This window comes from Seriola dumerili, unplaced genomic scaffold, assembly GCF_002260705.1.
Source record: "Seriola dumerili isolate Sdu_G_001 unplaced genomic scaffold, Sdu_1.0 BDQW01001191.1, whole genome shotgun sequence".
In the NCBI taxonomy this organism is placed as follows: Eukaryota; Metazoa; Chordata; class Actinopteri; order Carangiformes; family Carangidae; genus Seriola; species Seriola dumerili.
Genome location: NW_019175446.1, coordinates 473,357 through 497,484, shown reverse-complemented (window position 1 = coordinate 497,484; position 24,128 = coordinate 473,357). Strand labels below are relative to the sequence as shown.

The 24,128-nt window shown below is 43.5% G+C and overlaps 2 protein-coding genes and 1 pseudogene across 2 annotated transcripts in view; 1 reads left to right on the top strand and 2 right to left on the bottom strand.

Annotated features, from left to right (window-relative positions):
• Nucleotides 1-972: 972 nt before the first annotated feature.
• LOC111238077 lies at nucleotides 973-1,989 on the top strand (annotated as a pseudogene).
• A 207-nt stretch (nucleotides 1,990-2,196) lies between these two features.
• Nucleotides 2,197-7,495, bottom strand: LOC111238063 (cysteine protease ATG4D-like). The gene is made up of 11 exons (XM_022767461.1): nucleotides 7,368-7,495; nucleotides 5,759-6,009; nucleotides 5,557-5,640; nucleotides 5,277-5,450; nucleotides 4,716-5,007; nucleotides 4,566-4,630; nucleotides 4,303-4,430; nucleotides 3,880-3,958; nucleotides 3,643-3,719; nucleotides 3,157-3,276; nucleotides 2,197-3,011 (listed from the first exon to the last, which is right to left on the bottom strand). The coding sequence occupies exons 2-11, from the start codon at nucleotides 5,949-5,951 to the stop codon at nucleotides 2,841-2,843; spliced, it is 1,383 nt and encodes a 460-aa protein (XP_022623182.1). The 5' UTR covers nucleotides 5,952-6,009; nucleotides 7,368-7,495; the 3' UTR covers nucleotides 2,197-2,840.
• Nucleotides 7,496-10,462: 2,967 nt separating this feature from the next.
• Nucleotides 10,463-24,128, bottom strand: part of LOC111238076 (microtubule-associated serine/threonine-protein kinase 1-like) — a 38,807-nt gene continuing 25,141 nt past the window's right edge. Inside the window, exons 9-27 of the mRNA XM_022767476.1 lie at nucleotides 22,799-22,900; nucleotides 20,534-20,666; nucleotides 20,376-20,443; nucleotides 19,846-19,922; nucleotides 19,490-19,698; nucleotides 18,184-18,322; nucleotides 17,888-18,020; nucleotides 16,907-17,072; nucleotides 16,663-16,764; nucleotides 15,617-15,739; nucleotides 15,082-15,191; nucleotides 14,790-14,950; nucleotides 14,386-14,645; nucleotides 14,068-14,292; nucleotides 13,741-13,970; nucleotides 13,325-13,447; nucleotides 13,020-13,153; nucleotides 12,727-12,914; nucleotides 10,463-12,392 (exon numbers count right to left, since the gene is read on the bottom strand). Of these exons, the coding sequence (XP_022623197.1) occupies nucleotides 10,732-12,392; nucleotides 12,727-12,914; nucleotides 13,020-13,153; nucleotides 13,325-13,447; nucleotides 13,741-13,970; nucleotides 14,068-14,292; nucleotides 14,386-14,645; nucleotides 14,790-14,950; nucleotides 15,082-15,191; nucleotides 15,617-15,739; nucleotides 16,663-16,764; nucleotides 16,907-17,072; nucleotides 17,888-18,020; nucleotides 18,184-18,322; nucleotides 19,490-19,698; nucleotides 19,846-19,922; nucleotides 20,376-20,443; nucleotides 20,534-20,666; nucleotides 22,799-22,900 (4,344 nt within the window). The 3' untranslated portion in view covers nucleotides 10,463-10,731. The remainder of the gene's footprint in view (nucleotides 12,393-12,726; nucleotides 12,915-13,019; nucleotides 13,154-13,324; nucleotides 13,448-13,740; nucleotides 13,971-14,067; nucleotides 14,293-14,385; nucleotides 14,646-14,789; nucleotides 14,951-15,081; nucleotides 15,192-15,616; nucleotides 15,740-16,662; nucleotides 16,765-16,906; nucleotides 17,073-17,887; nucleotides 18,021-18,183; nucleotides 18,323-19,489; nucleotides 19,699-19,845; nucleotides 19,923-20,375; nucleotides 20,444-20,533; nucleotides 20,667-22,798; nucleotides 22,901-24,128) is intronic.

The following is a 24,128-nucleotide window of genomic DNA, read 5'->3' as shown; positions in this document are numbered from 1 at the left end:
ATCATTATTTCCAGCGTGTAGTATTTGTATGCCTATAGCCTACCCTTGAAAACCACTAATTATTAAATACCTGGTCTGTATTTAATTATTTTTATTACTGATCTACTTTGTAGATTAATAAAGACTGATCGTTTGATATAAAAAAAAAAAGAATAGGCAGACATTTAGTGAAAAAATTCCCATCAATTTCCCAAAACCAAAGAACCCTCTTCAAAAAAAAAATAGTTTTATTCATAGACTGTATATAAAAACCTTTTATTCAAACAAATGTTTCATATATAAGAAAGAGAAAAGGAAGAAAGGAAAAAGAAAACAAGGGAATCTTTTACTTTTAAGAATCAGGGACCAGAAAATCTTTGGCATTTTTGCTTAAATAATAAACTAAAGAGTAAGCTAATCAAACCAGTCAGTTGACTAATTAATTAATGAACTTATTCAATTTCAGTATTTAAGTGTACAGACTTTTAATCATTTATTTTATCATCAACAACAAAGAATAGCCTTTTATGTTACCTTTGATAGACTTGAATGTGGGATATACATTGTTATGATTTACTTACATGTACCAGCAGAAATACGGCCATAAAGCTATTATTATAGTATTTATCACCTTAATGGAAAGGTTGAATGCGTATGTGCACAGCATGCCTGCAAACAGCACACACACAAAAGCTTCTGTCATCATTAGGAATATCATGCAGCCTGTTTTTAAGTCTCTACATAGTTTTGCATGATAAATGACTGCTGCATGTTGGGAGCCCTTTGACATGTGACTGATAAGCTTAATGAATGTGAGGTCATGTCCGTGTCTGTAAGCCACATGCTGAGTCCCATGTTGAAGAGCTCTCCATCAGTATGTTGATAGAAAGGAAACAACCAGAAGGCAAAGAAGAATGTCCCTCCACTGCTTTGGAGACATTGTGTAGCAGGTCTCAGGGTGGTGCCGTTTTCTGCTCATACTTCTTTGTTGCAATGTTCAAGGTGAGAAGCAGGATGTAGTTTCTCCTTTGCATACCTCAGTCTTCAGTTATACTGCTGTGTACATGTGCACAGTCCTCCCAGTCTTCTGTAGCCTCCCCGTTTTGTCTTTCATTCATGCAGCAACTGTACAGGAGTAACAACGAGTCTACAAAATCCAATTATCATTTCACTGAGGAAACAATTCTGAATTATATAATATTTCATTATTTTGTAAAATCCTTGTAAATCCTTTTCAAAGCCCTCTACCTACCAGTGCCAAGCAAAGACCTAAAAACCGATACCAAAACTGCAGAACTGACACTCAGTCCTCCAGTGCACAGGCTCAAAAGGAGGCCAGTCTTTGTCATTTACTGAGGAGAAACACACACACTACGGTTGTTTTCCTCAAATCCCACAAGACAGGAAGCAGCACTGTCAAGAATCTGCTGTTTTGCATGGGAGAGAGGGACAGAGTCGCATTCGCTTTCCCTTATTACACAAAGAGACAGCAGAGCACAAATCAGCACTGTTGGTTTTCCTGGAGTCACCGGAGACATTCTGGGACCCTAAAGAGCCTGAGAACGGCACCAACAGAGAACCCTGGGAGCTCAGATTCAGGTCTCGACAGCCTGCAGTGGAGCCCCTCCTGACCGGCTGACCTGACTCTGCTGGAGGAGATCTTCCAGCTGGTTACGATCACAGAGCACTTTGATGAGTCCCAGGTCCTCCTGGGGGCCCTGCTGAAGCTGGAGCTAGAGGAACTACATCCGCCTCGACACTCGCTCCGCACAGGATGTCACTTTGCTGGACGACATAACCAAAGCCAGGGTACGGGCCTGGAACAGTCTGAACGTGTTGCTCTGTGACTTTTTCCTCCAGTTGTCCTGGGAGAAGGCAGAGCAGTGTGGGCTGGAGAGGCTGGACAGAGAGGGGGGTCTGCTGAGGGTCTGGCAGAAATGTGGGGCCAGGAAGATGGAGACCCGGGCAGACAGATTCAGTCACCATCTTATCAGCTACAGGGGAACCTGACCGATTCTGTCTGCGCCACGCGCTGCCTGAACTTCAGTATCACAGTCGTCTTTTTTATAGAATAAAATATAAGACTATACCCCACACCCCAATAATCATTATACAGTTCCTCAACAAACTCCTCGCTGCATGTTTTAATAAAGGTGTACAGAATCATAAATAAGTCCCCTTGTTGTTCATAAACTGTTTATTCAGAAAAAAGACAGCAAAAAGAACCCAGCTAATAAGAATATTTTCAGTAAATTTTGTCCTTTTCTTGCCAGAGGAGATTCACAACATTTGACTAATTCTAATGTCGACTTCCTTCGGTGTTGTTCATGTACGATTCACGTAACAGGAATCCAATTTTCTAATTTGTTCAAAGGCAGCACATCCTGTCTCATGACATGAAACCGTAAGAGGCTGTGTATCTCATAGTAACTAAAGTTTGTCTCTGACAGACATTTATTATTATCATTATCATTATTATTATCATTATTATTATTATTATTATTATCATTATATTTTATTGATTTGAATAGATCAAGTAAAAAGAACATGATCCCATAGATTTTATGGATAAATATGGATTATCGATAAATAAATAGAAATAGTTTGAGATGACAATCAAGAGTAACCATCCTTCAACTTTCATTTTTTAACTTCTTCATCAGTCCTTCAATTGAATATTAATTTAAATATTCCTTTTAAAACAATAAATAAAAAATACAAATGAGCACAAAACATTATGAACGTTGAAGACATTGTTCTTACGCTCAGTAGTTGCCACAGTATAACTGTCACGTTTATATGCGATCATTGATCATTGATCATTGAACGCCCCTCAGGGCAAAACTTTTATCTCTTTCTGTTCATAATAGAACAAACTCGTCCATGCTGTTGCTAGTGTCGACTCTTCTCCGGTCGCTCTTCCTCTGGATGTAGGTGATGTTGTTTGTGGGTGTATTGCTTCGCTCTTCCTCCTGACCGTGTCCCTCTGCAAATATAAACATGGGGTACGTCTGTGCAGATGTGGAGAGAGCCTACGGGAGAAAGAGGCGGAATCCAGATCAAGTCCTACAAATTCAGTTTATGTCATTTTGTTAAGTGGTATCAAATACTTACTATATGATCCAAAAGCTACACACCACCTCCATGAATAGAGACCCAAACACCCCATTCACATACCTCATTAACAGCCGTGCACAATGAATCAAAGTCCTTTTGGCCTTTGGCATAGAATCCTATGGTACAGCTGGGGTCCATGCGAGAGACAGCCATCTTCCTGGGATATTTACAGTGAAATGACTGCAAGTGGTGGAGAGAGGAAGTGGAGGAAGAGAACACTAAATCACTGGAGTTCAGAGTAAATATTTCTACTGTACGTTCTGATGCGGATGTCATCATTACATTTACACTGTCAGCGTTTACAGAAGTACTTGTACCCCAGGGAGCACACAGGAAGCCTGTGGAGTAAGTCAACTAATTTGAATATCTTATGAATATTCACTCGGGGGGGGGGGGGGGGGGGGGGTCACTTTGTGTGGGGCTGTTGGGATACGTCTGGAAAAAAAAATGTTGGGGACGACTGGTTTACATGACTGAGCACAGCTGTGACAGGTCGAAACACAACAAATAGCAAAAAAGAAGAAGAGAAAAGTTACTTCCTCATACCTCCAAGGGAAAGTTCTCCTTTGTTATGTCCACTGTGGGCTGACAGTAGTGAGGGTCCAAGTACAGCAGGTGGTCATCTGTCACACAGCAGGGCAAAGAGAACGACAATAAAAAAAGAGAGTGGAAGGACTGACATCAGACAGCTGGTCACAATAATTATGATGTGCACTGCACTGCGCTGCACTGCACTGCACTCGCTGCACTGCACTGCGCCGCGCTGCACTGCACTGCACATACCTTGGAAGCCGACGAAGAACAAAGAGTGCTTTGGTTTGCCCCCGATGATTCCGATGCAGCATTGTAACATCAAGAGTTTCTATGAACAAAAAACAAAACAAAAGAAAGACAAAGAATGGTTTGTTGTTGTTGTTTGTACATACAACACAGTCATTTTTGCTTGTTCTGTGCTTTGGAGCGGTGACTTCTCTAACAACTGTGCAACCACAGTGTACGCAGCGGGAACAAACCTGTGGTTAGAAACTCTCCAATGACTTACTTGAGAGTAAATAATAGTGATGCTGCACTGCTTTTGCTGGGAACTCCCTGGAACCCTCATAAGGAACCCGTTTTTAGAGCCACTGGTCTTTAACGTTTCCCCGCAAGCTACAGAATTTACCCAAAATGCAGAGCGGTGAATGCATAAATATATAGTTTGGATACTTTGACGCAGGTGATGTAGGCAGGATTGAGTTCTTGTCCTCCAAGTCGCACAGGAACCAGGATGATGACTGACTTCCAGGACTGAGGGAGAGGCCGCTCACACAACCTCTTCACATCCTCCAAGTAGACTGAGCACAAAGACAGAGGCACACAGACATGCTTCACTGAATCCTCTCATCTCCTCAAGAACAAAAGCAGAGCGGGTTAACGCTCACCTCTCCTCTCAACACAGAGCAAAGACAGCGATCATAGAATTCACTCACTGGTGCAATCCTGTGCAACATACACGACCAGATTGGGAAGGTCTGCAGATGCTGCCACAGCTTTCCTGAAACAAAGAGATGTTTACCGTTACGTCCTGATGAAAGCCGGTTGGGATAATTGTGCTGGTATGTTATGGCTTCAGGTCTCACTGGAGGATGTGTGCCGCAATGGAAGGACCGTACCAGTCCCCGGCTTTCTTCCCTGAGCTTTTGCCCAATTCTACCAGCTGATGTATCCCAAAAGGAGCTGTGGGGTAGTCTGCGAACCATGATACCACCCTCCTGTGCGTCGCCTCCATGGGTCTGTCCAGGAGGGAGCCCAAGCTCAGCTTCCGCCCCCTCTTATTAGGCCTTTGCTTGAAACTCCGTCCACTGTCTGCAGGGCGACTCTCTAGGTCCATGTCGTCTTTGACCACGTGGTGGCTCACAGACCAAGTCCAACCTCAACGTGATCAAACCATAAAGTAACATGAGTATTGTTTGTTGCTACAGCTAAAATCTGTTTACCATTGTTCTTATTGTTCTTGTGTACAATTTGTCATGCAGCGGTGGGTGGAACAAATATCCTGTAACTGAGCACAGCCTTTGCTACTTCAAGTCTGTACGTGTTATTGTTATTTAATTAGTAGAAAGGGAAATTCATTTTTTTCCCCATTAGTAATTTAGTGGACTACATATTTGACAATGCAGTGTGTTGGTGTGTGTTGTCACCTGGTGGCATCAGGTGTAGGAGGAGGCCTTGTGCCAGCAGCATCTGCCCCGTACGTAGAACACAACCCCAGCCGCTGTCGGTGGTCAGAGAGCTGCTGGCCAGCGGCGGGAACCCCCGTCTGTAGGTCAGCCACAGGAGGGACACGAAGCTGCCACGGAAACGCGCTCTCTCCCCTGACACAATTACAGAGCTTGAATGAAAAACGTCCTCCTTGCTTTTAGAAATCACATGAATGAGATAATTTTAGGAGGTGAGAGGGCCGAACGCTCAAGGCCTCACCTTGATCCTTGAGCTCGTAGGAGTTTCCCAGCATGATCACAGGAGAGCTCCTGCTGAATTTGGATTTCTGCTTCAAGGACCAGCCTGATGCATTAAAGAGAGTAGAGAAACTGTTTAATCTCACATGACAAAGAGAACAGAAAAGAGAACTGCTTTTATTACACGGAAAACAATATATAACAATGAGAAAGATCAAACTGACCGTATTTAACACTGTTCCATGCTGAGACCAACTTGGATCTGAGTTTGCTTCTGTCCTCTGCCTCCTGGTCGTCCCTGCTCACTTCTTGGACCTGAGGCCCGGCAGATTCAGAGGAGAGGAAGAGCCAGTCGTCCATTAGGTCGTCTGTAGGAGACTGGCCCTCACAGCCAGCCGGGGAGGGGCTGGGATTCATAGCAACTGGAAATGACCAAGACTGAGCGAGGAGAATTGCTCCTTAACTCCATGGCAGCCTGCGCAGACACAGTGGCAACATAAAACCCCAATACAATAAAACCACACAGGCTGATTCTCGCTGTATACATGTGACTCAAGCAGCCACGGATGGTGCAGCCATCCAGTAAATCACATTATGTCGCCTTGAAACAAACAAGATCTGCCCCTGGAACTGATGGGTTAATGTTAAGCACAGCAAAGACAATAATTTCCCATGACAGTAAGTAAAGAGTTAGACCATGTGACTGCACCCTGTGACTCCAGGAATTTCAGAAATGTCAGTTTAGCTGGTGCAGGAGAGGTGCTGGTGTCCTACTCCTGCTCCCTCTAAAACATCTCACTGATGCCACACAGCGTGGCAGCAGTCACACACTCAGTGACACCATGTGCACAGTTACACAGGAGGAAGTGCTCAGATCCTTTACTTAGGTAAAAGTTCTATTGTAATAAATGCATTCAAAAATCTACACAAGTAAAAGTACACAAGTATCATCAGCAATAATCTACTTCAAGTATCAAAAGTATCTGCACAAAAATGCCTCATGTGAGTGAAATCTTATCATAACAGATTGTTAATAGTGACACATCAGTGTGTAAACAGCATTTTACTGTTGCAGCTGGTGGAGGTGGAGCTACCTCTAAATACTTTATGTTCAGGTCAGTACTTTAGTAGAGGGGGGTCAGTCAATACAAAGGGTCACAAGATAAATCTGAGGGGTCATGAGATATTTCAGACGCTAAAACAAAGTTCTGCTAAATAAACTTATACACACGTTTTTGGTCTTCTTGCTAATATTTGCTTTTTTTGGTGAAATACATTTAGCCTCAAGTTTTATTTGGAAACTTAGATGCTCTGAGGTGAAATGTTCTTTTGTTTGCAGACACTGTACCAAAAACATATGTGAAAAATAATATTAGACAAATCCATAACACAAAATGTATGTAGCTGTTTTATAATTAAACTCATACAAAAAAAACTCGATTTAGTGCTGACAGGAAATACAAGCGACATTTATGTTAATCACTTCCTCATTTAAAAACACTAACACTAATTGCTGGTTGCATAAAATAACACAAAGTGGACATGTATAATTTTTTTCGACAAACAACCTTCATATAATTACATTCATTTAAAATCAAATACTGCATTTATACTACGTTATTATATATCTATCAAACATAAGATTTGCTAACTTACTGACACACAAACGTGTTAGTAAACAACGCAATTACACGAACGGTGACGTCCTGCAAAAACATAAACGGCACATTTCAAACCACAGATTTGAATTGAACTCAACGTCTAAACTCTTGTAACTTCGCAGCTCGTGCACGCGCAGCCAAACGATTAAAAGGTGTGAAATTCATCATTTACCTTCATTCAGGCATCGTTACTGTGTCTTCTTTAACTTCGAGCGACTGACTGAATGGATTTCGCCGCAGATTTCCGTCTATTTCTCCCTTGTTGGCATCAAACGGCCCGAGCTCGAGCTTCGTGAGGGAGCGGAGCGGTGAATCTGCTCTCACTTCCTGTTTATACTTCTTACGTATGGGCGGCGCTCTGATTGGTCAACAGAGGACCAATGAGCGCGAGCCCCCGGTTCTCCTTAAGGATGTTCATTTTATTTTATCCCCATGATGTTTTTACTTCATCAAAATCTATGTTAATGAACTTACATGAACAACATTAAGCTGATAGGAAGAGCCTGAGGGAAAAATCTAATGTTTGGCCCCAACTGACCCTCATTACACTTTTAATAAAGAGTCTATGATTACTCCCCCTGGCACCAAACCAACCAGTAGTCCAGAGCTGAGATGATTATTTGGTTGACAGAAAATTAATTGGCAACAGTTTTGATAATGGATTGATTGCGTCTGTCATAATTTTTCACTGGCATCAGTTTCTCAAGTGTAAGTTTTGCCAGTTTTCTATGACAGTAAATGCAACATCTTTGTGTTTTGACTTTCAGACAAGAAAAGTAATTTGAGCAGGTTCATTTAGGATGTAAGGATTAATGGTGAGCATTGTCCCACTGTTTTCTGATGTTTTATAGACTGAACACTCAATCAATTCTTAAAGAAAATAATGGTCAGACATATTGATAATGAAAATAAATGTTGGTTGCACTGTTACGGTGCTTATGTGATGGAGTAATATGACCTTGCCTAAGATATTACTTGGCACAAAGAAAAATGAAAGCAATTTCATAAAACAGAACAAATAACCACAATATAAACTTAAGGTCTTAGAACTAGATTTTAAATATCAACTTCAATTTGAAATTTTAAGTCCATTTACATATTTTCTAAACCAGGATAGCTAAGGATAATGTAGAAAAAATTTCCGATTTGAACATAAAATATATCAAGATTTCAAAATGGCCGAGTTAGGTTTAGATAATTTATTATAGACCTGTCTTTGAAGATGTCAGTTCATTTATTAATCAACATACATTATATGTTTGACTAATTATTATTCTGTTAGAGCCAATGACTGGCTATCTTTCTTTGTATTTAAAATAGATTACGAACACTACATCCAAACAATGCAGCTTGTGCTCTGTTTAATATTTTTATGTAATATTCTTGTCTGCTGTGATGTCATTGTAATGTATTACTCCTGTCATAACCCCTGCCTTTGTTCGTTCTTATTTTTTCAATTAAAAAAAATGTAGTTTTTACCTTGAAGAAGTCAAATAAAACGAAGGGTTTTGCTGCATTTTATTACATTTCTGCACTATAGGCTTTTTTGCATCAGTTTTTTACAACGGTGGCTAGTAAATATGTAGCAATGGAATGAACAACAACAGTCACAGATAGTTGTTGTAAAAAAAAGTCTAACACTTGGACAAAGATGGACATGACAGCAATATTATAACTTCAGACTTATGGAATGAGTCCAAACTGCACAGCCTCACAGACTCGGTAGATTTCTCAGTCTAGATGTGAAATTCATCAGTAACTAATTTCCGTAGTAAAGCAGAAATTCACTAACTGATGTGAAAACAGTGGAATAAATAAAAAAAGTTTAATAAATACAACAAATAGAAAAATTACAAAATAAATATATAAGTAAATAAAAGTATCTGACACAAAATAAAGTGCAATTTCCTCACATCACACACAAAAAACACTGGCGTTTAATGTCCAAACATCGGGTTCATGTCGGTTTAAACCACTACATCATAATGGATAAAGACTTTTTAAACGTGTTCATCAACAGAATAATTATGCATCAGACTCACAATGTAGGAAATGGAACGATCCGCAGGCAGGAGATATCAGACTTACACATACATACACCTATCTGTCGTCGCGCCTCAGGGCTTTTGGTGTCATGTGATGTCGCCCACAAGGTGGCAGTCTGAGACAGCTCTGAGCCTGGGGTCCCAAAAACTATCAAGAGGATTTTTTGCTGTAATACACAAGAACAAACACGACCTCAGCACTATGATGCTCTCAACAAATCTACTCCTGGCTTTGTGTAGTCTACTACAGTATCACTGACTAGGGTGCTCAGTTGCTCGGCACTGATGGATTGCATATTATTATACATTAAAGTGTAAACAAACAAACAAAAAAAAACAGAAAAAAAAAAATCACATTATCTCTAAATAAAAACACTGGCACTTTCCTTCACACGTAACATTACACAATAAACTGTTCTTCTGCATAAATAGAAAAGAGTGAGTGAAAGAGCATGTCTAGCCTACTCTGCTGTGAGTGCTACTTTCATCATGGTTCGTCACACACTTTGTCTCCTTATACCAGACTCTGAACACGCTAATGTTTTCACGTAACAGCCTAAAATATACAGTATAATTGCACATTTCACTACGATCAATAGAGACAACTTTTAAAACAAAATGCGTTTGCTTGGCTTATTGCAACCTTTTTCCTCCATCTTTTCTTCTTGCCTTTGAGCACAATGTAAACTTAGTAATTTGGGGACACCAAAAAAATAAATAAAATAAAATAAAAAATCGTTAGCACATTGCATAGTGTCCCTGTGCAAGTTCATCTAATCTACCTCTTTCAATCCCACTGAAATTCAGCCCTTAAACAGATCTGAGGCAAACCAGCTGATTCACCATCTAATTCCGTCACTGCAAGCGTTTTGGTATCTTGGTGCAGTTTGTTCTTCGCTACGTGATACAAGACTAATCCTTCCACGCCTGATCCCTTTTAGTAACTGAACTGTAAGGAAACACATGTTGTACTGTGTCGTATATATAGATATATGAGCTAAATGATGGCACTGGAGCTGATCTGAAATATGAGTAATGCCCATTTTTATAACAGAATCCTGCTTGTTGACGTGGTCTGTCGAAATTGTTGTTCACAGTGTTTCTCTACCTTTAGGTCTGCTTTATATTTTTCACCTTCTTTTTAAATATTCTTTCATTTCCCATGTACAATGTAAGACATGCATTAAGACATATGCTTTTTTTTTTTCTTTTTTTTTTTCCACTATGTACAACACATCGTGATGAACGTACAGCACATACACAGGCCTACATTATGATACCATGTGCACACGTCTTCCAACAGAAGCTGATGCATCTTTGTTCACATCTTATGTGTCTACATGTCACATGTCATCTATTTGGTGTTATTTCTTCAGGCATTTATTTATGTCTCCCTTTCATTCAAAGTCATGTTAATTCATGATATGTCAGTGCGACGCTACAGTAAAAGGCATTACATGGGAGAGTCTGACTCTTTCTGGAGCTCTCTCATCACGAATGATGCTTCGAGCTCCGACCGGTTCCTTTATCAGACGGGACTGTGCCGGCGCCGGCTGAGGTTGCCGTCTGAGCCCCCCGACGTCCGCCCACGAACGAAGCCTCTGCTTTTCCTGCTGCGCTTCCTCGCTTCTCCTCGCTCGACTTGGTGGTGTCTTTGGCCTTGGCTCCCTCCTGTTGTGACGCTCCCTTTATCGGCCCGAGCACTGTTTTGGCCACGCTCGTGAGCTGGGTGACGAAGCTGGCTTTATCCCCCGGAGACATGGGGCGAGACTTGCTTGAGCAGGGCGAGGCCGCATTAGAGGAGGGTGACATGGGGTTCTCCTCCAGGACTTCCAAGTGTGCCCTCTCCTCTTTGGCCCCACGGTAACTGCTTGACACCTTCTCCGCTTTGGATCTGGCAGCAGCTGGCGCATGAGCTGCGGTGTGGGTCTGAGCCTGGGTTGGAACAGGGGGTGCAGGACCTTTGACCTTGGTCGTCTCAGCTGCTTTATCGGTGCCACTGACGCCTCCTCTCTCTCCCGTCTCCGTGCCTTTTCGTTGCTTGGACTGCTCTGAAGATGAAGCTTTCTGCACGTAACCTTTGTCTGCAGCTGCAGCGCCTTTGACTTTCTCCTCAGTCTTCTCCGGAGCTCCGGTTGCAGCGCCACTGACCGTCTGTGCGCTCTGCTGCTTACTCTCTTGTTGTTGGACGCCCTTCGATGGTCCCGGAGCTGAGATTTTCTCGCTGAGTTTACTCTTGGACGCCGTTGCCTCAGAACTTGAAGCACCTCCATTTGGAAGTTTGTCCCCGGGGCTCGGCTTGGTCTGTGTAGTGGATGAGACCGGCGCTGGACGAGTCTTGGTCTCCACTGCGGCTGCACTCACGTTACTCTTTAGGACCTCAGCAGTGGATAATGTTTTACTCGTGTCAACAGCGCTGGTCTTGGACGCAGCTTTAGTAGCTACACTCTCAGTTTGCGCCTCAGGTGCGGTGGTTTGCGTATCTTTCTCTCTTGATGTGAGCAGTGTGTCACGGCTGAGCGGCGACTCCTGCCTTCCCAGCCTCCTCACTGGCTTCAGGCCTCCAATGTCCCCTCCCATGGGAGGAGAAGGGGAGGAAGATGATGAAGGAGATGGAGGGGCAGGTCCGTTCTCTCCCTCCATCTCCAACAGACTCTGTAGACTGTGCTCACAGTGGAAAGACTCTCTCCTGTAGTCCCCATGCGTCACCTCCAGGCTATGCTTGCGCAACGACACCCCGCCTGTCAGAGGAGAAGGTGAGGATGACGAAGAAGAGGAGGAAGGCAGAATCGGCGCTCCTAGCTTCTCCGCCGACTGCACCCGCTGCAGCAGGGGGGACCTGGGCGGCTCCGCGCTCTTGGGACGAGGGCGGGAAACAGGAGGCGAGGAGTGCAGCTTGGCGGGAAACATCTGCGTGGTGTTGGAGCTTCCTACCGTGTGGCCGGTGAGAGGCGGAGGAGAGGAGGTGGTCGGGGAGGGAGTGTGAGCCAGAGGGGACAGAGGGATGTTGCCGGCAGACTTGCAGCGTGCAGAGCGGTACTGGCGGTGGAGTTTGGGAGAGAGGCCGTGCAGGGAGCTGGGCCTCATGTGGTGAGAGGCTGCCGGGGAGTTCGGGGTGCTGGATGCCGGGGAGCTGCTCTGGGAGGAGGTGCCTGAGGAGATTAGAGAGAATTAACTCTTCAATTACAATAATTTCTGTGCTGTTAGGGATTAAACTTCTCACAGTAGAATTATGAGCTTATAGACTCTTTTTATACGTCCAGAAACACAGAGGAGAGTAACAGAGCAGCGGAAACAGAACTTCAGACCTCAGACGACAGTGAAATAGAGCAAAAACTTTGGTCTATAGCTCTACTTGTGGTCAGAAACTTTAAACTCTTTAAAACATCTAACACACACAGAAGATATCAGAGCCTTTAATGCGGCTCATGTTTCTTTGTTCTTAAACATATCACCGCAATTAAGTGATTGGCCTTTTATACTCACCCAGGTAAGGGGATTCAAGGGTGGAGCGGTAAGTCTGAGTGGGCGAGCGGGCGGAGAGGCTGTGGGTGGGCGAGCCCGGGAGACTGTCCCCAGACGACAGCGAGCGATTTAAAGAGGAGAGGCTTCGGCTGGTGTGGAGCAGGTTGGACTGCTTGGTGATTTTTCTGAACAGGGAGCTGCGCTTCTTACTGAGAGACAAAATAAAAGATATAATGAGGAGATTAAATGCTTGGGAAACACAGAGGAGTGTGTGGTCCTGTGTAATGAAGTGCATCTGTTTTGCAGTAACTCACTCCTGCCCCTCCTTGGCCCCTGTCCTCTTGCTGCGTCGCGCCATCTTGGATTTATAGCTGGACTTGCGGGCGGGACCCACTTTTATAGAAGTGTTCTCAAAGGGAGTAGTTGTAACTGTCACCTTGTTTCCACTCTGTAGATTATATTTATGTATGTGAACCATATTATTTTGTTGACACATTTTATCTGAACAACTTTAAATCTTAAAATGTAAATATAAATTTGATAGATAGATGGATAGATGGATAGATAGATAGATAGATAGATAGATAGATAGATAGATAGATAGATAGATAGGTGTCACCTTCAGGATGAGCTCCACCACCTCTGTGTGGACCAGACCGTGGACTGACTCCCCATTTACGTGAGTGATCAGGTCCCCGGCCCTGAGTCCAGCTTCCTGGGCGGGGCCTCCGTCCTCCACATGCTGCGTTTGGAACAAATAAATTGATGAAACAGATTCAGACAGAAACGCCGTGTCAAAACTCTGACGGGTTCAGAACTCGGTCCACTCCCCTTTTCCAGTGCACATGCCGTTCCTGCCCTTCACCGCCTGAGCAGCAGATGCTCGTATTACTCTAACTTGTTTTATTGAGTTTCACATTTGTGTTTACACATTTTTGAATTGTTTACATGTTTTCATAGAATTTGAACCTCCTTGTATGTATGAAAGGCGCGATACATCGAGAACTCTGCACACTGTAAGCTCCGCTCTCTCACCCAGACCATGTGATGCACGCTGTAGACATCGCTGTCTCCCATGTAGACTCTGATGGCTCGCAGGGTGAAGCCGTACTTCTTCCCGGAGCGATGGATGGTGATCGGGGAATGCAGGACGTTGACCATCGGAGAGTAGTCTCTGCTGGGAGAAGAGTCGCGGGAGGAGGGGTTGGACGAGAGGGAGCGAGGAGACATGGGGCTCGCCAGAGGGGAGGCGCCATGTTGCTCCACTGAGGAGAGAGGGACGGAGTTAAAATTACATTACAGGATTAGATTGATTAGGTTGTTACAGTTCATTTGCTTATGCAACACGATACGTGCCTGTACCTGCAGGGATGATGACGGACAGAGCCGTCGCAGAAGCAGATTTGATAACTTTGGTTCCTGGTCGTGAGCTACGTTTTTCTCCTTCGGCTGACAGCTGCTGGTGGCGAACTCTCCGCAGCACCAGGTCAGTGGCGGCCCCGCGGGGCGCCGGCGCCTCTGGAAGCCCCAGAACTGCAGCACTGCCAGGTAAAGGCAACGATGCGTCCGCAGGTCTCAGAAGCTTTTCTGTGACACAGCAGAGACGTGGAACCTGACAGTAAATAAATGCTCCTCGTCACAGATCGTTAATTCAGGCTGTGCTTCCTCGTTCCTTCTTACCTCCCGCCGTGAGCCCGTTGCTGTCCTTCAGGTATGTTCTCAGGTCGCCCTGAGAGGGGACTGCACCCATGGCTCCTTCCAGGGACGTTCCCCTTGCCTTCATTGGAGGCTGCCTGCTGGATACAGGGAGCTCAGAGTCGACTTCCAGAGGGGAGGCCAAGCGGTGTGTATCCATGAGGGCGGAGAAGCGTCTTCGGGCCCCCGACGGTGGGCTGGACTCACTCTCAGTGAAGGAGGACTCGGAGCAGGACAAGCGCTTCCTGGAAAAGCAAAACAAACAAGAAAAAGATAAGAACCACCATACAGCCAGTGTGCATCATTTAACCCCACAACATCCTTCCCATTACACACCAGACCTTATTTCCAACTGTTTCTTTTTTCTACTTTCTGCAGGCCGCACTCACATCTCAGGAGATCCAGTCCTCCAGCTCTTGTCCCTGAGGGTGACACTCCCCAGGCTTTCTCTTTTGGCCATTCGATCCTCCCTGGGGACCTTGTGCTCCCGTAGAGTCACACCGTGGGGTTTATGCTCCAGCTGGGACAGATGCTCCATACTGCTGTACACCTTCAGGGCCACACAACAGGTTAGTCAAACTTTCCGGGCACTGATTGTGTTGTTACGTGGACTGACCGCCGCCGCTGTCACACCTCAAACATTACCAGAAAGAAGTGAGAGGCAGTTTTAATGCGACTGACCTTGCTGAAGCGAGGGGAGCAGGATGAGAAGCGATGAATCTCCACAGGCTCATCATCGTTGGTATCATCTTCATCATATGAATGCACATGATGGTAGCGCTCGGAGCGAGCTGATGAGGAACAGTAATGAGATAGCTTTTAAAATCAGAGACCAGCTGCTTTGTATTTCTCTCTTTGCTCCTTTCTGCTCATCTCACTCTTTATACTAATGCACATTATGAGATGCTGACACTGGCTCGTGTTCAGCGAGACAAAAGCAGTCACTGTGCGCTGAGAGCTTCGCCGAAAAAAAGCTGCGAACGCAGACAGACGCCCCTGCTCGTGCTGAACTGAACATTCAGGTCTAAAAATGCACATTAGACTAGTATCTGCCTTTCTGCATTTACAGTGTTTATCATGGTAAAAATGGAGCAAAGAACCAGAGGACCCCGAGCTGTTTTGATGACTCAGAGTTTCCTAAGCTGAGAGGAATCTGCGGTCTGTTCCCAGAATCAAACTTTTCCAGAGCATCCTGCATTCCCAGAAGCAGACTTACTGTCAAAATAACTGGTGTCTTCCTCTGACTCTAGGTGAGGGATGAACTCTGCCTTCTGTCTCAGCAGGCTGTTCCAGTCCACCTCGGTGAAGAATGAGTGTTGCTTCACTTCAAAAGCACCACCTAAGGGACGGAGGGAGGAAGAGGAGAGAGGTATATGTAGAGAAAGAGCAGGGGATGAAGACAGGCCGGTAATATCTGCAGCCCTAAAGCAAGTAAAGGCTCTCCGGCTCGGGCAGAAGACGACTGAACCTGTGAGCCACCGTTCGGGATGACTAGGTCAGTCATTCCCGACCAGGGGTACGTGCACCACAGGGGGTGTATGTCTGCAGTTGCCAAGGAACATGGAAGGACTGTCGAGTAGCTCAACTAATTAAAAAAATAAATAGAAATTATGATTTAATTAAAAAATACATAACCATCTAATGAGTCAGTTGTAACAGCTGAGCCCCAGATGCTAAAGTGAGAGTGTGTGAAAACCAGCAAGTGAGTCCAAACATATACGAATGGATCAATGATTAAAATATACTAGTTAGCTAAAAGTAATGGCTATGGCTAAATAGTTAAAATAGTTAGCTAAAAGTAATGGATGAATATTTGAAGTGGTTAGCTAATTGGGTTTGGGTGAATTATAAACAGTTTAAATAGCTAACAGTAATAGATAAACAGTTGACATAGTTAGCTAAAAGTAATGGATAATGATAAATAGTTGCAATTGATTGCTAAAAGTAAAGAATAAACAGTTGGCATCGTTAGCTAAATAGGTAATGGGTTAATTAAATAAAGGTAACGGATAAAGAGTTAAAATAGTTAGCTTAAAGTAATGGATGAATATTTGAAGTTGCTAAAAGAAATGTATAAATAGCTGAACAAGTTAGCTAATTAGGTATAGGTGAATTATGAACAGTTTAAAAAGCTAAAAGTAATAGATAAATGAATGAATTTAGATCTTAATGGATGACTTTGATAAACGAGTTAAACTGTCAGGTCTGTGGAGGTAAAAGAAAAAAAAGTGAGTTAACGACCGCTCCAGGTGACTGACTGACCTGTGCCCAGTCGAACCATTGGATTTGTCTGCAGGAGGGAGGAGATCAGGTGCTGGGCGTCAACGGGGAGAGCCTCGTCCCCCTCTGGCCACACTATGTCATCTACGAGACAGAGGGGAGAACGTGAGGAAACGCATTATTGATAAAGAAGTGAGAGTTTGTGAGAGAATGGAGGTAAAGGACAGGAAGTAGCTGCGCACAGTGCGTTTAATTTATCCACCCTAAAGATACTTTGATGCCTCACCTGTGATGACCTGTCCAAACAGCTCCTCCGGAGTGTCTCCAAAGAAAGGCACGCAGCCCACCAGGAACTCGTACAGGATGATGCCCATAGCCCACCAGTCCACTGGCTTCCCATAACCTTGACGAAGAATAACCTCAGGGGCGATGTACTCTGGGGTTCCACACACCTAAAAGAGACTCATTCATTAGACTTTATGACACCAAGTCCTGAGGGTTTGTGCACTTTTACAACTAATAACATTTTCGTCACGTCTAATTCATCTTCAGTATTTTGTAGTCACTTCTGTAATCACTTGAATTCACACTGAAATGATTCCAAACCCACCAGTAAAGTATCGATGGGGGAAACTTCTACCGACAGTAAAAATGATAAAATGATAACAGAGGGAGACGGTTGACCCGGAGTGAGAGGCACGTGTGAATGGAGCGTGCGTATTTCTGCCTAAGTAACTAAGTAGATCACTCTAGAGATGCCGAGACAAGATGAAAGGCCCCGGTGAGTGTTTTCATGTGCAGATGGGAATGCGCTGAATGCTAAATTCTGGCTGGCACAATGCACACACAAGAAACAATGAGGCTTAGATTCAAAGCACGAGCACAGAATGAAAGGCTTGAGAAAATAAACCTAGCGGAAAAGAGAAATGATTAGAATAACTGAGGAAATACTGGCCTATTGTTCTGCCAACTGTTAATGGCCTCATTTTTTCGTGCTTCAGATATGCCTGGCACATAATGGCGGGAGGGAATATCTTTGCATAGAAATTAAGACATCAAAGGACGTTTTCATATTTCAACTTTGCCTGGATCATACTGTCTGCAGTGTAATACTGCCAAAGAGACACATTTTAAAGTTATAATGTGCTGAACTCATTTAAATTTACTCAATCAGAACAGTTGGTAGATTTAAATTACCTCAATAACTGTCTATGTAAAATTTGCATAATGAATTAGAATATCAGGATGAATTAGGTGTTTGTGATACCTGTTTATCCAGGAACTCCCGAGTATCCTTCTCTATGTGTCCCTCATATAAGTTGGTGGTGAGACTCATCAGACCCATCTTTGACAGACCGAAGTCTGTCAGCTTGATGTGACCCATTGAGGTAATCAAGAGGCTGAGAAACAGAAACAGCAAAGTTAAGTTTGAGTTACATAAGATTAACATACAGGAAATCCTGTTTTGAAATAACAATATAACAGCGATGAAAGAAAGCAACGCATTGCCACATTTTGCATCATCCCTTTGCAACAGTTTGGTGAAAACTAACTCCGTCTTACTTGTCAGGCTTGAGGTCACGGTGTACAATGCCATAGTTGTGTAAGTACTCCAGCGCCAGCACCGTCTCTGCGAAGTACATGCGTGCCATCTCCACAGGCAGAGCCCCGATGTTCTTCAGCAGAGTGGCACAGTCTCCACCTGACAGCAGAATTCATTATTTGATTAGTCTCGCTGCTGACATTAGCAATTACCGTGATTATCTCCCGGTACCTCTTGTCTCGGACCATTTAAGTTTCCATTTAGATGAACGCAACATGCACAACTAAACACAGTAATGCAATCTTGACTGCAATTCTCTGGACTCTGATGACTGTACTATTACTCATTCATATATATATATATATATTCACCCAACTCACCAACCAGTCTTAGATAACATACGAACAGTCCACACAAAGGCTCAGATCACTCAGTCACCTATAGGTTAGGCTTATAATAAGATATAAGACGTGACTTCGGTGATGCTCTAGCGTCACCGTGATGTTCTGTATTTGTGGTTTTTAAGTGAAATGTTTTGATTTGATAACCACTGACGCACACTCAGGGTGAATTGTAATGATTTGGTAATCTTCTGACTTTTCATCTAGCGGCATAATCGGGTCAAAATTTCCATTTGTCCAACTGGTTCATGATTAAACTGTTCCCTGTGTTTAATACTAATTAGGAAAACAGGAACATGCTAATATGCTAACAGGGTGACTGTGATAAATATGTTAATATTATGACTGTGGGCACGTTAGCATGCTGATGTTAGCATTTAGCTCAAAGCCTTATGGAGCTGCTAGCAAAAGCTGTGTCCCAAATCCATACTACATACTAATTCTATACAGTATGTTCTACATATTAAATGGTATGATATACTGTTTCAGCAGTTAGTAAAATCAATATAATCATTTCACACTAACAGGAAATAATATTTGCAACATTAGATGTCAATCAAACTGCAACTTCTGTGCCAATCAAAGAGCGAGAAACATGTTGGAGCTGTTTTCCCACCACCCAGGATTTACTGTGATTTCTTTCACCTGAGAGCAGCTTCTCCATTTCCTTATTGTGCATTGCATTGTCGGAGAGCAGTGTCCATCGGCAACACGTTCAGAAAAATGCATAATGTCTAGTGTGTATCTGTTGAGCATTCATGTGCAGTACGGATCTGGGACGCTCTTAGTCTCGTTCACGGCTGTGCTACTTATTTTCCTGTAATTCAGAGATAAGTTAAAGTTGAAAACGTGAACTTGTTCGCACTATGTTCGGAGTGAAGTCGGCCGCAGCAGTACGACCTTTATGCACCTCCACGCTTCTCACCTTCTACGTACTCCATGACCATGCAGAGGTGCCGGCGGGTTTCGAAGGAGCAGAACATGGAGACGACAAAAGGGTTCTCTGCGAACGTGAGGATGTCTCTTTCCACAAAGGCCTGCTGGATTTGGTTCCTCAGGATCAGGTTTTGCTTGTTGATCTTCTTCATGGCAAATCGCTGCCGTGTCTCGAGATGACGCACCAGGTACACGGCGCTGACGGACACAGAGGCACATGCATGATGCACAGGTTATTTTCACTCTGTGGCCCGTGTGTTGCTTGTCCAAAAAAATGTGTCCATGCCTGATTTTTGAGATGTGAAAATGAATCATCGACAGTAAAGAGGACAAAGCTCTACCTACCCGTACGCTCCATTACTGATGAGCTTGATGGTCTGGAAGTCTGCTTCTCCCGGTGGTTTCATTGCTCTGATCTTCCCCTGTGGATCATTTCACAGTCAGAAAAGTTGGTCCTCCTCATTGACAAATGATCAATATCTTCTCTTAACAAGTGTCAACAAAGTCAGATTTTTTTTTCCCCCCACATTCACACTGAAATTATAGAAATGCATAGAACTGTACAGCTGCTTCAGGTTCGCTCCATACCTCCCTCCCTCTCATCAATTTTTTTGTCGACTTAGCTTCATTTTGGCAGATGGAGGGATGGCCCCGAGATTCAAGGGTTTTCTTTTTTACTTCAGCATAAATTAGCTAAATTAGATGGATAAAAGCTTGTATGCCAAGTCATTAGCAGATGAAGCAAACATTTTCAGTGAGATCAACAAAGACCTTGGCAGGCCGGGCCTTTTACTGGTAAGGAAACGATGGATGAATGTGGAAAAAGGACTGAGCTGTGGAGAAATGACCGGATTGAGGATTAATTCGGGTCTCACCTCTGTCGAGTCATCGGTTTCAGGCGTCAGCGGCCCCTCGCTGTCGTAACTGTCGAGGTTTACCATCTCTGATGACAAACATACGGCAGTTTAAATCAGCTGATTTCTGATTTCAGCTCATTTTATAAGTTAGATGTGAGATCCTGTCTCTCCCTCACCTTCAATAGGGTCTCTGGTCAGTCCCAGCTGGCTGATGATGTAACGAGGAATGTCGGTCTTCATCAGATGGCCCTCCTTGGCGTGGTCCTCTGCCGCCTCCAGCAGATGGTAAAACTCCTCGGGGTTAAACTCCTGGAAACGAGGGAATTAAGACTTGAACCGATGATGTAATCTGGTGGACACGTTTGGAGCTCCTCCATTAACATTAAATTAATGACATTAACTTCTAAGATTCTGCGGGCTGATTGAATTTTTGCGCGTCAAAGTTGATTTGAATGTAAATGAGAAAATTGTAAAACCCGCCCCGGCTGCCTCTGGGAGTTGTTTCATGATTCACTGCCTCTGGAGCGGCTCCAGGAGTTGTTTTTTTTTTTCTGGAAGACGCCATAACTGCAGCCTGTGCTGTTCGTTTAAAGCCACACTTTAACAGATTTATGTTCAGCCCAAATCACAAGATCCGAGCAACAGGGTCCGAAAGAGACAAACAGCCGGTGGTGGAAACACAGCATCCTCCTCAGGAGAGCTGGAACTGAGCGTGGGTTTATATTTGTGCCATAACTCTGAGCCTGTGCTGACGGAGATCACATAGGGAAGTCTTAAGCAAACATGTGAGGTAGAATAAAAATAGTTATAACACAAAGAATAATTTCACTTGAGCAAAAATATATATATATATTCTGTGTCAATTCTTTTTTCACATAATAATAATAATAATATAATATAATAAGGACCAAGGTGATTTGGGTCGACTGACTAACACTGATTATCATATATCATTACCAAATATTAGAGGGGGACATTTTTAAACAATTGACAACACACCTGCTTTTTTTCATTGTATTCATTATTCACATTTTTTCCCCTTTAAATTATTTTTGTTATTGTTATTCTTCTTCTTTAACGATTTCCTGTCTTAACTCCCTTTCTCCTTTTATATTTGTCAAAGCACTTTGAGCTGCATCCTGTGTATATTATTTTATTGTATCTATGTTGAAAATTGCAAATTTATTCTATTTTATCAGTTATTTTATTATTAATTTCCTTACATGTTTTTTTTTGTTTGTTAATGTTATTAAAGTTTTTTAAATCTATTTTTATTGTGTCTCTGTCCGCTTTCTTACTTGATTCATCCTTTTTCTTTTTAGCTCATCAAGTGCTGTACAAATAAAGTTTATTATTGTTATTATTATTATTATATAAATATAAAGCCACACTTGACCTTTAGCTTGCAGGTTGTAGTTTTGGTAGCTAGTTGTTGTTAAAAATTGTTCTAATAGATTTAAGTCATCATGTTCTTCCTCATTCTCCTCCTGATCCGACAGGGGTGAGGGTGGAGTAACGGCTGGTGATCAGTCCTCCTCGGCGCTGTATTTGCTAAACTACTTAAATATTTAAATAATTGTAACTTCATGGTGCCCACACTTTCTGTTTCCCTCAGGAATACGTCACAGTGCTCGGCCTCCTTCCCTGCGCCCAAGACTTCACGCCCTTGCCAGATATTAAACCTGACATGTTGTATTGCAGCGGAGAGTTTCACCCATTACACCACTAATGCAACTCCAGGCTGTCGATCCAAACCTGATCACTAACGCTGCCAAAAACATGCAACTGCAATCGCACGCACACACACACACACCATAATCAGGAATGCAGTGATGTACAAAAAATTAGGCCGATGAATCAATTCTCCATGTCACTGTTTCAGCTGTCGTTTATAATCAGAAACCCTGTCAGGGCGGTGACTCATCGAGGAGGGAGGGGGTTGCACAAGATTGATACCCTGTTATGAAACACAGTCGCACTGGGCCACAGACACACACACATTGGTATCCTCCAACTTTAAATGACACCATGGTCACGGTCTGTCTGAGTCAGACTGGAAGGCAGCCGAGCAGCAGGGGGCCGCTGCCTGGTCGCACTGTGGCGGGGCAAATTTTAATCTAAATGCAAATGTCTTCGCCACCCGGACAGACCGGACTGACTCTTATACATCAGTATTTGCTTGTTTTGATTTTGTACTCCTGCTGTGTAATACGCCAGAGAGCTTAAGTGCTTATAATACGCTAACAACTGAGTGTGTGTGCTCATGTTTATTTAAAGAAAATCAATTTGTCTTAAGTCACGAGAGGGACGTGGACTGTGAAATGTTCTGTGACGAAGGATCGTGAACACTGTGGAATAATTTTGTCAGTATCGGTTAATACTGAAAAGTGTGTGTGTGTGTGTGTGTGTGTGTGTGTGTGTGTGTGTGTGTGTTATCTTACCAGACACTCCAGAAGCCTGGCAGGCCGAGAGATGATGATGAGGAGCTTCTTCACCAACTCTGTGACGAAGGCCATCTCATTGCTCTCCGAACGCTCAAAGGCCTGACAGAGAGAGAGAGAGAGAGAGAGAGAGAGAGAGAGAGAGAGAGAGAGAGAGAGAGAAAACACGTTATGATACGTTAACATTTAGCGTTACTGAGAAATTCTGTCAAAAGTGAGACAAAAAGACGCACGGCGCGACAAAGACAGAGCGAGTGTTCAAAGCTGTAAGATGTGAGAATATCTGATCACGAAACGGCACGGCAGATACAATCAAACCCAAACCAGGCGACCCACAGAAATCACAGCGATCCAATCAAGCCGACGAAATGAGGTTGGTGATGAGACTCCCTGATACCTGTTATCTCCTCTAGTAAATCACGAGCACAATTAGCCTCCATTTACCGCTGCCGTTTCCATCTCGTCTCTCACCGAAGGCATCATGTGTTTGGATTGAAAAATAAAGACTTGAGCTGAATCTGTGCATCACTAACCCCTTCCTCATCATCCCAACCAGCAGAGGACAGACGCGTGTCTGGCGTCTGCTTTGGTTATGACTCATTTCACAGACGCTGCCTTACAAACAAATTCAATTAAACGCAACGTAGTTGAACTAAAGCGTCTGTGTTTTACCTCTGCCTGTTGGAGAAGAGAGCTGTGCAGGTCTGTCTGTGGGCAGATTCTGTCACCGTGTAAAAACTTTAAAGTGGGAGGGGCTGAGATCAAAATGACGATCGAAGGTGGGTGTGGTCTGAACGTAGACTGTAAATAAAGATGGACGTAGTCTTGGTTTCTAAGGAGCTGTTTTAGAGCTGCTCCTCTGTCGCCATCTTGGCAGAACCTGACTCAGCCGAACTCCCAGCTGATCCAAATATGGGCAAAGAGGAGGGGCTCTAACACTCAAAGAGGCCACGCCCTCAATTATACATAACAGATAGATGATAGATACTTTATTTATCCCCTAGAGGAAATTCATGCAACTTTAAGCCTTAATAAAATGTAACCAGGTGAGTTATATAAAACAGTTGTCATGAAGGAGGAAATTAGCTCTAGAAACCAAAACCGTTTTTTGTACCAGGTTGTAAACATGTTTATTTCTGCTGTAAAGTTCGGACATTTTAACATGGGAGTCTATGGAGATTGACTCCCTGTTGGAGTCAGACTTGACTGGTCATTACTCCCATGCTGACTTCATTTTTCAGCCTCGGAGGTCGGACCCAAACTTCAACCTCCGAGGCTGAAAAATGAAGCCAACAATAATCACTAAACTAACCAGACAGTACTGCTTTTC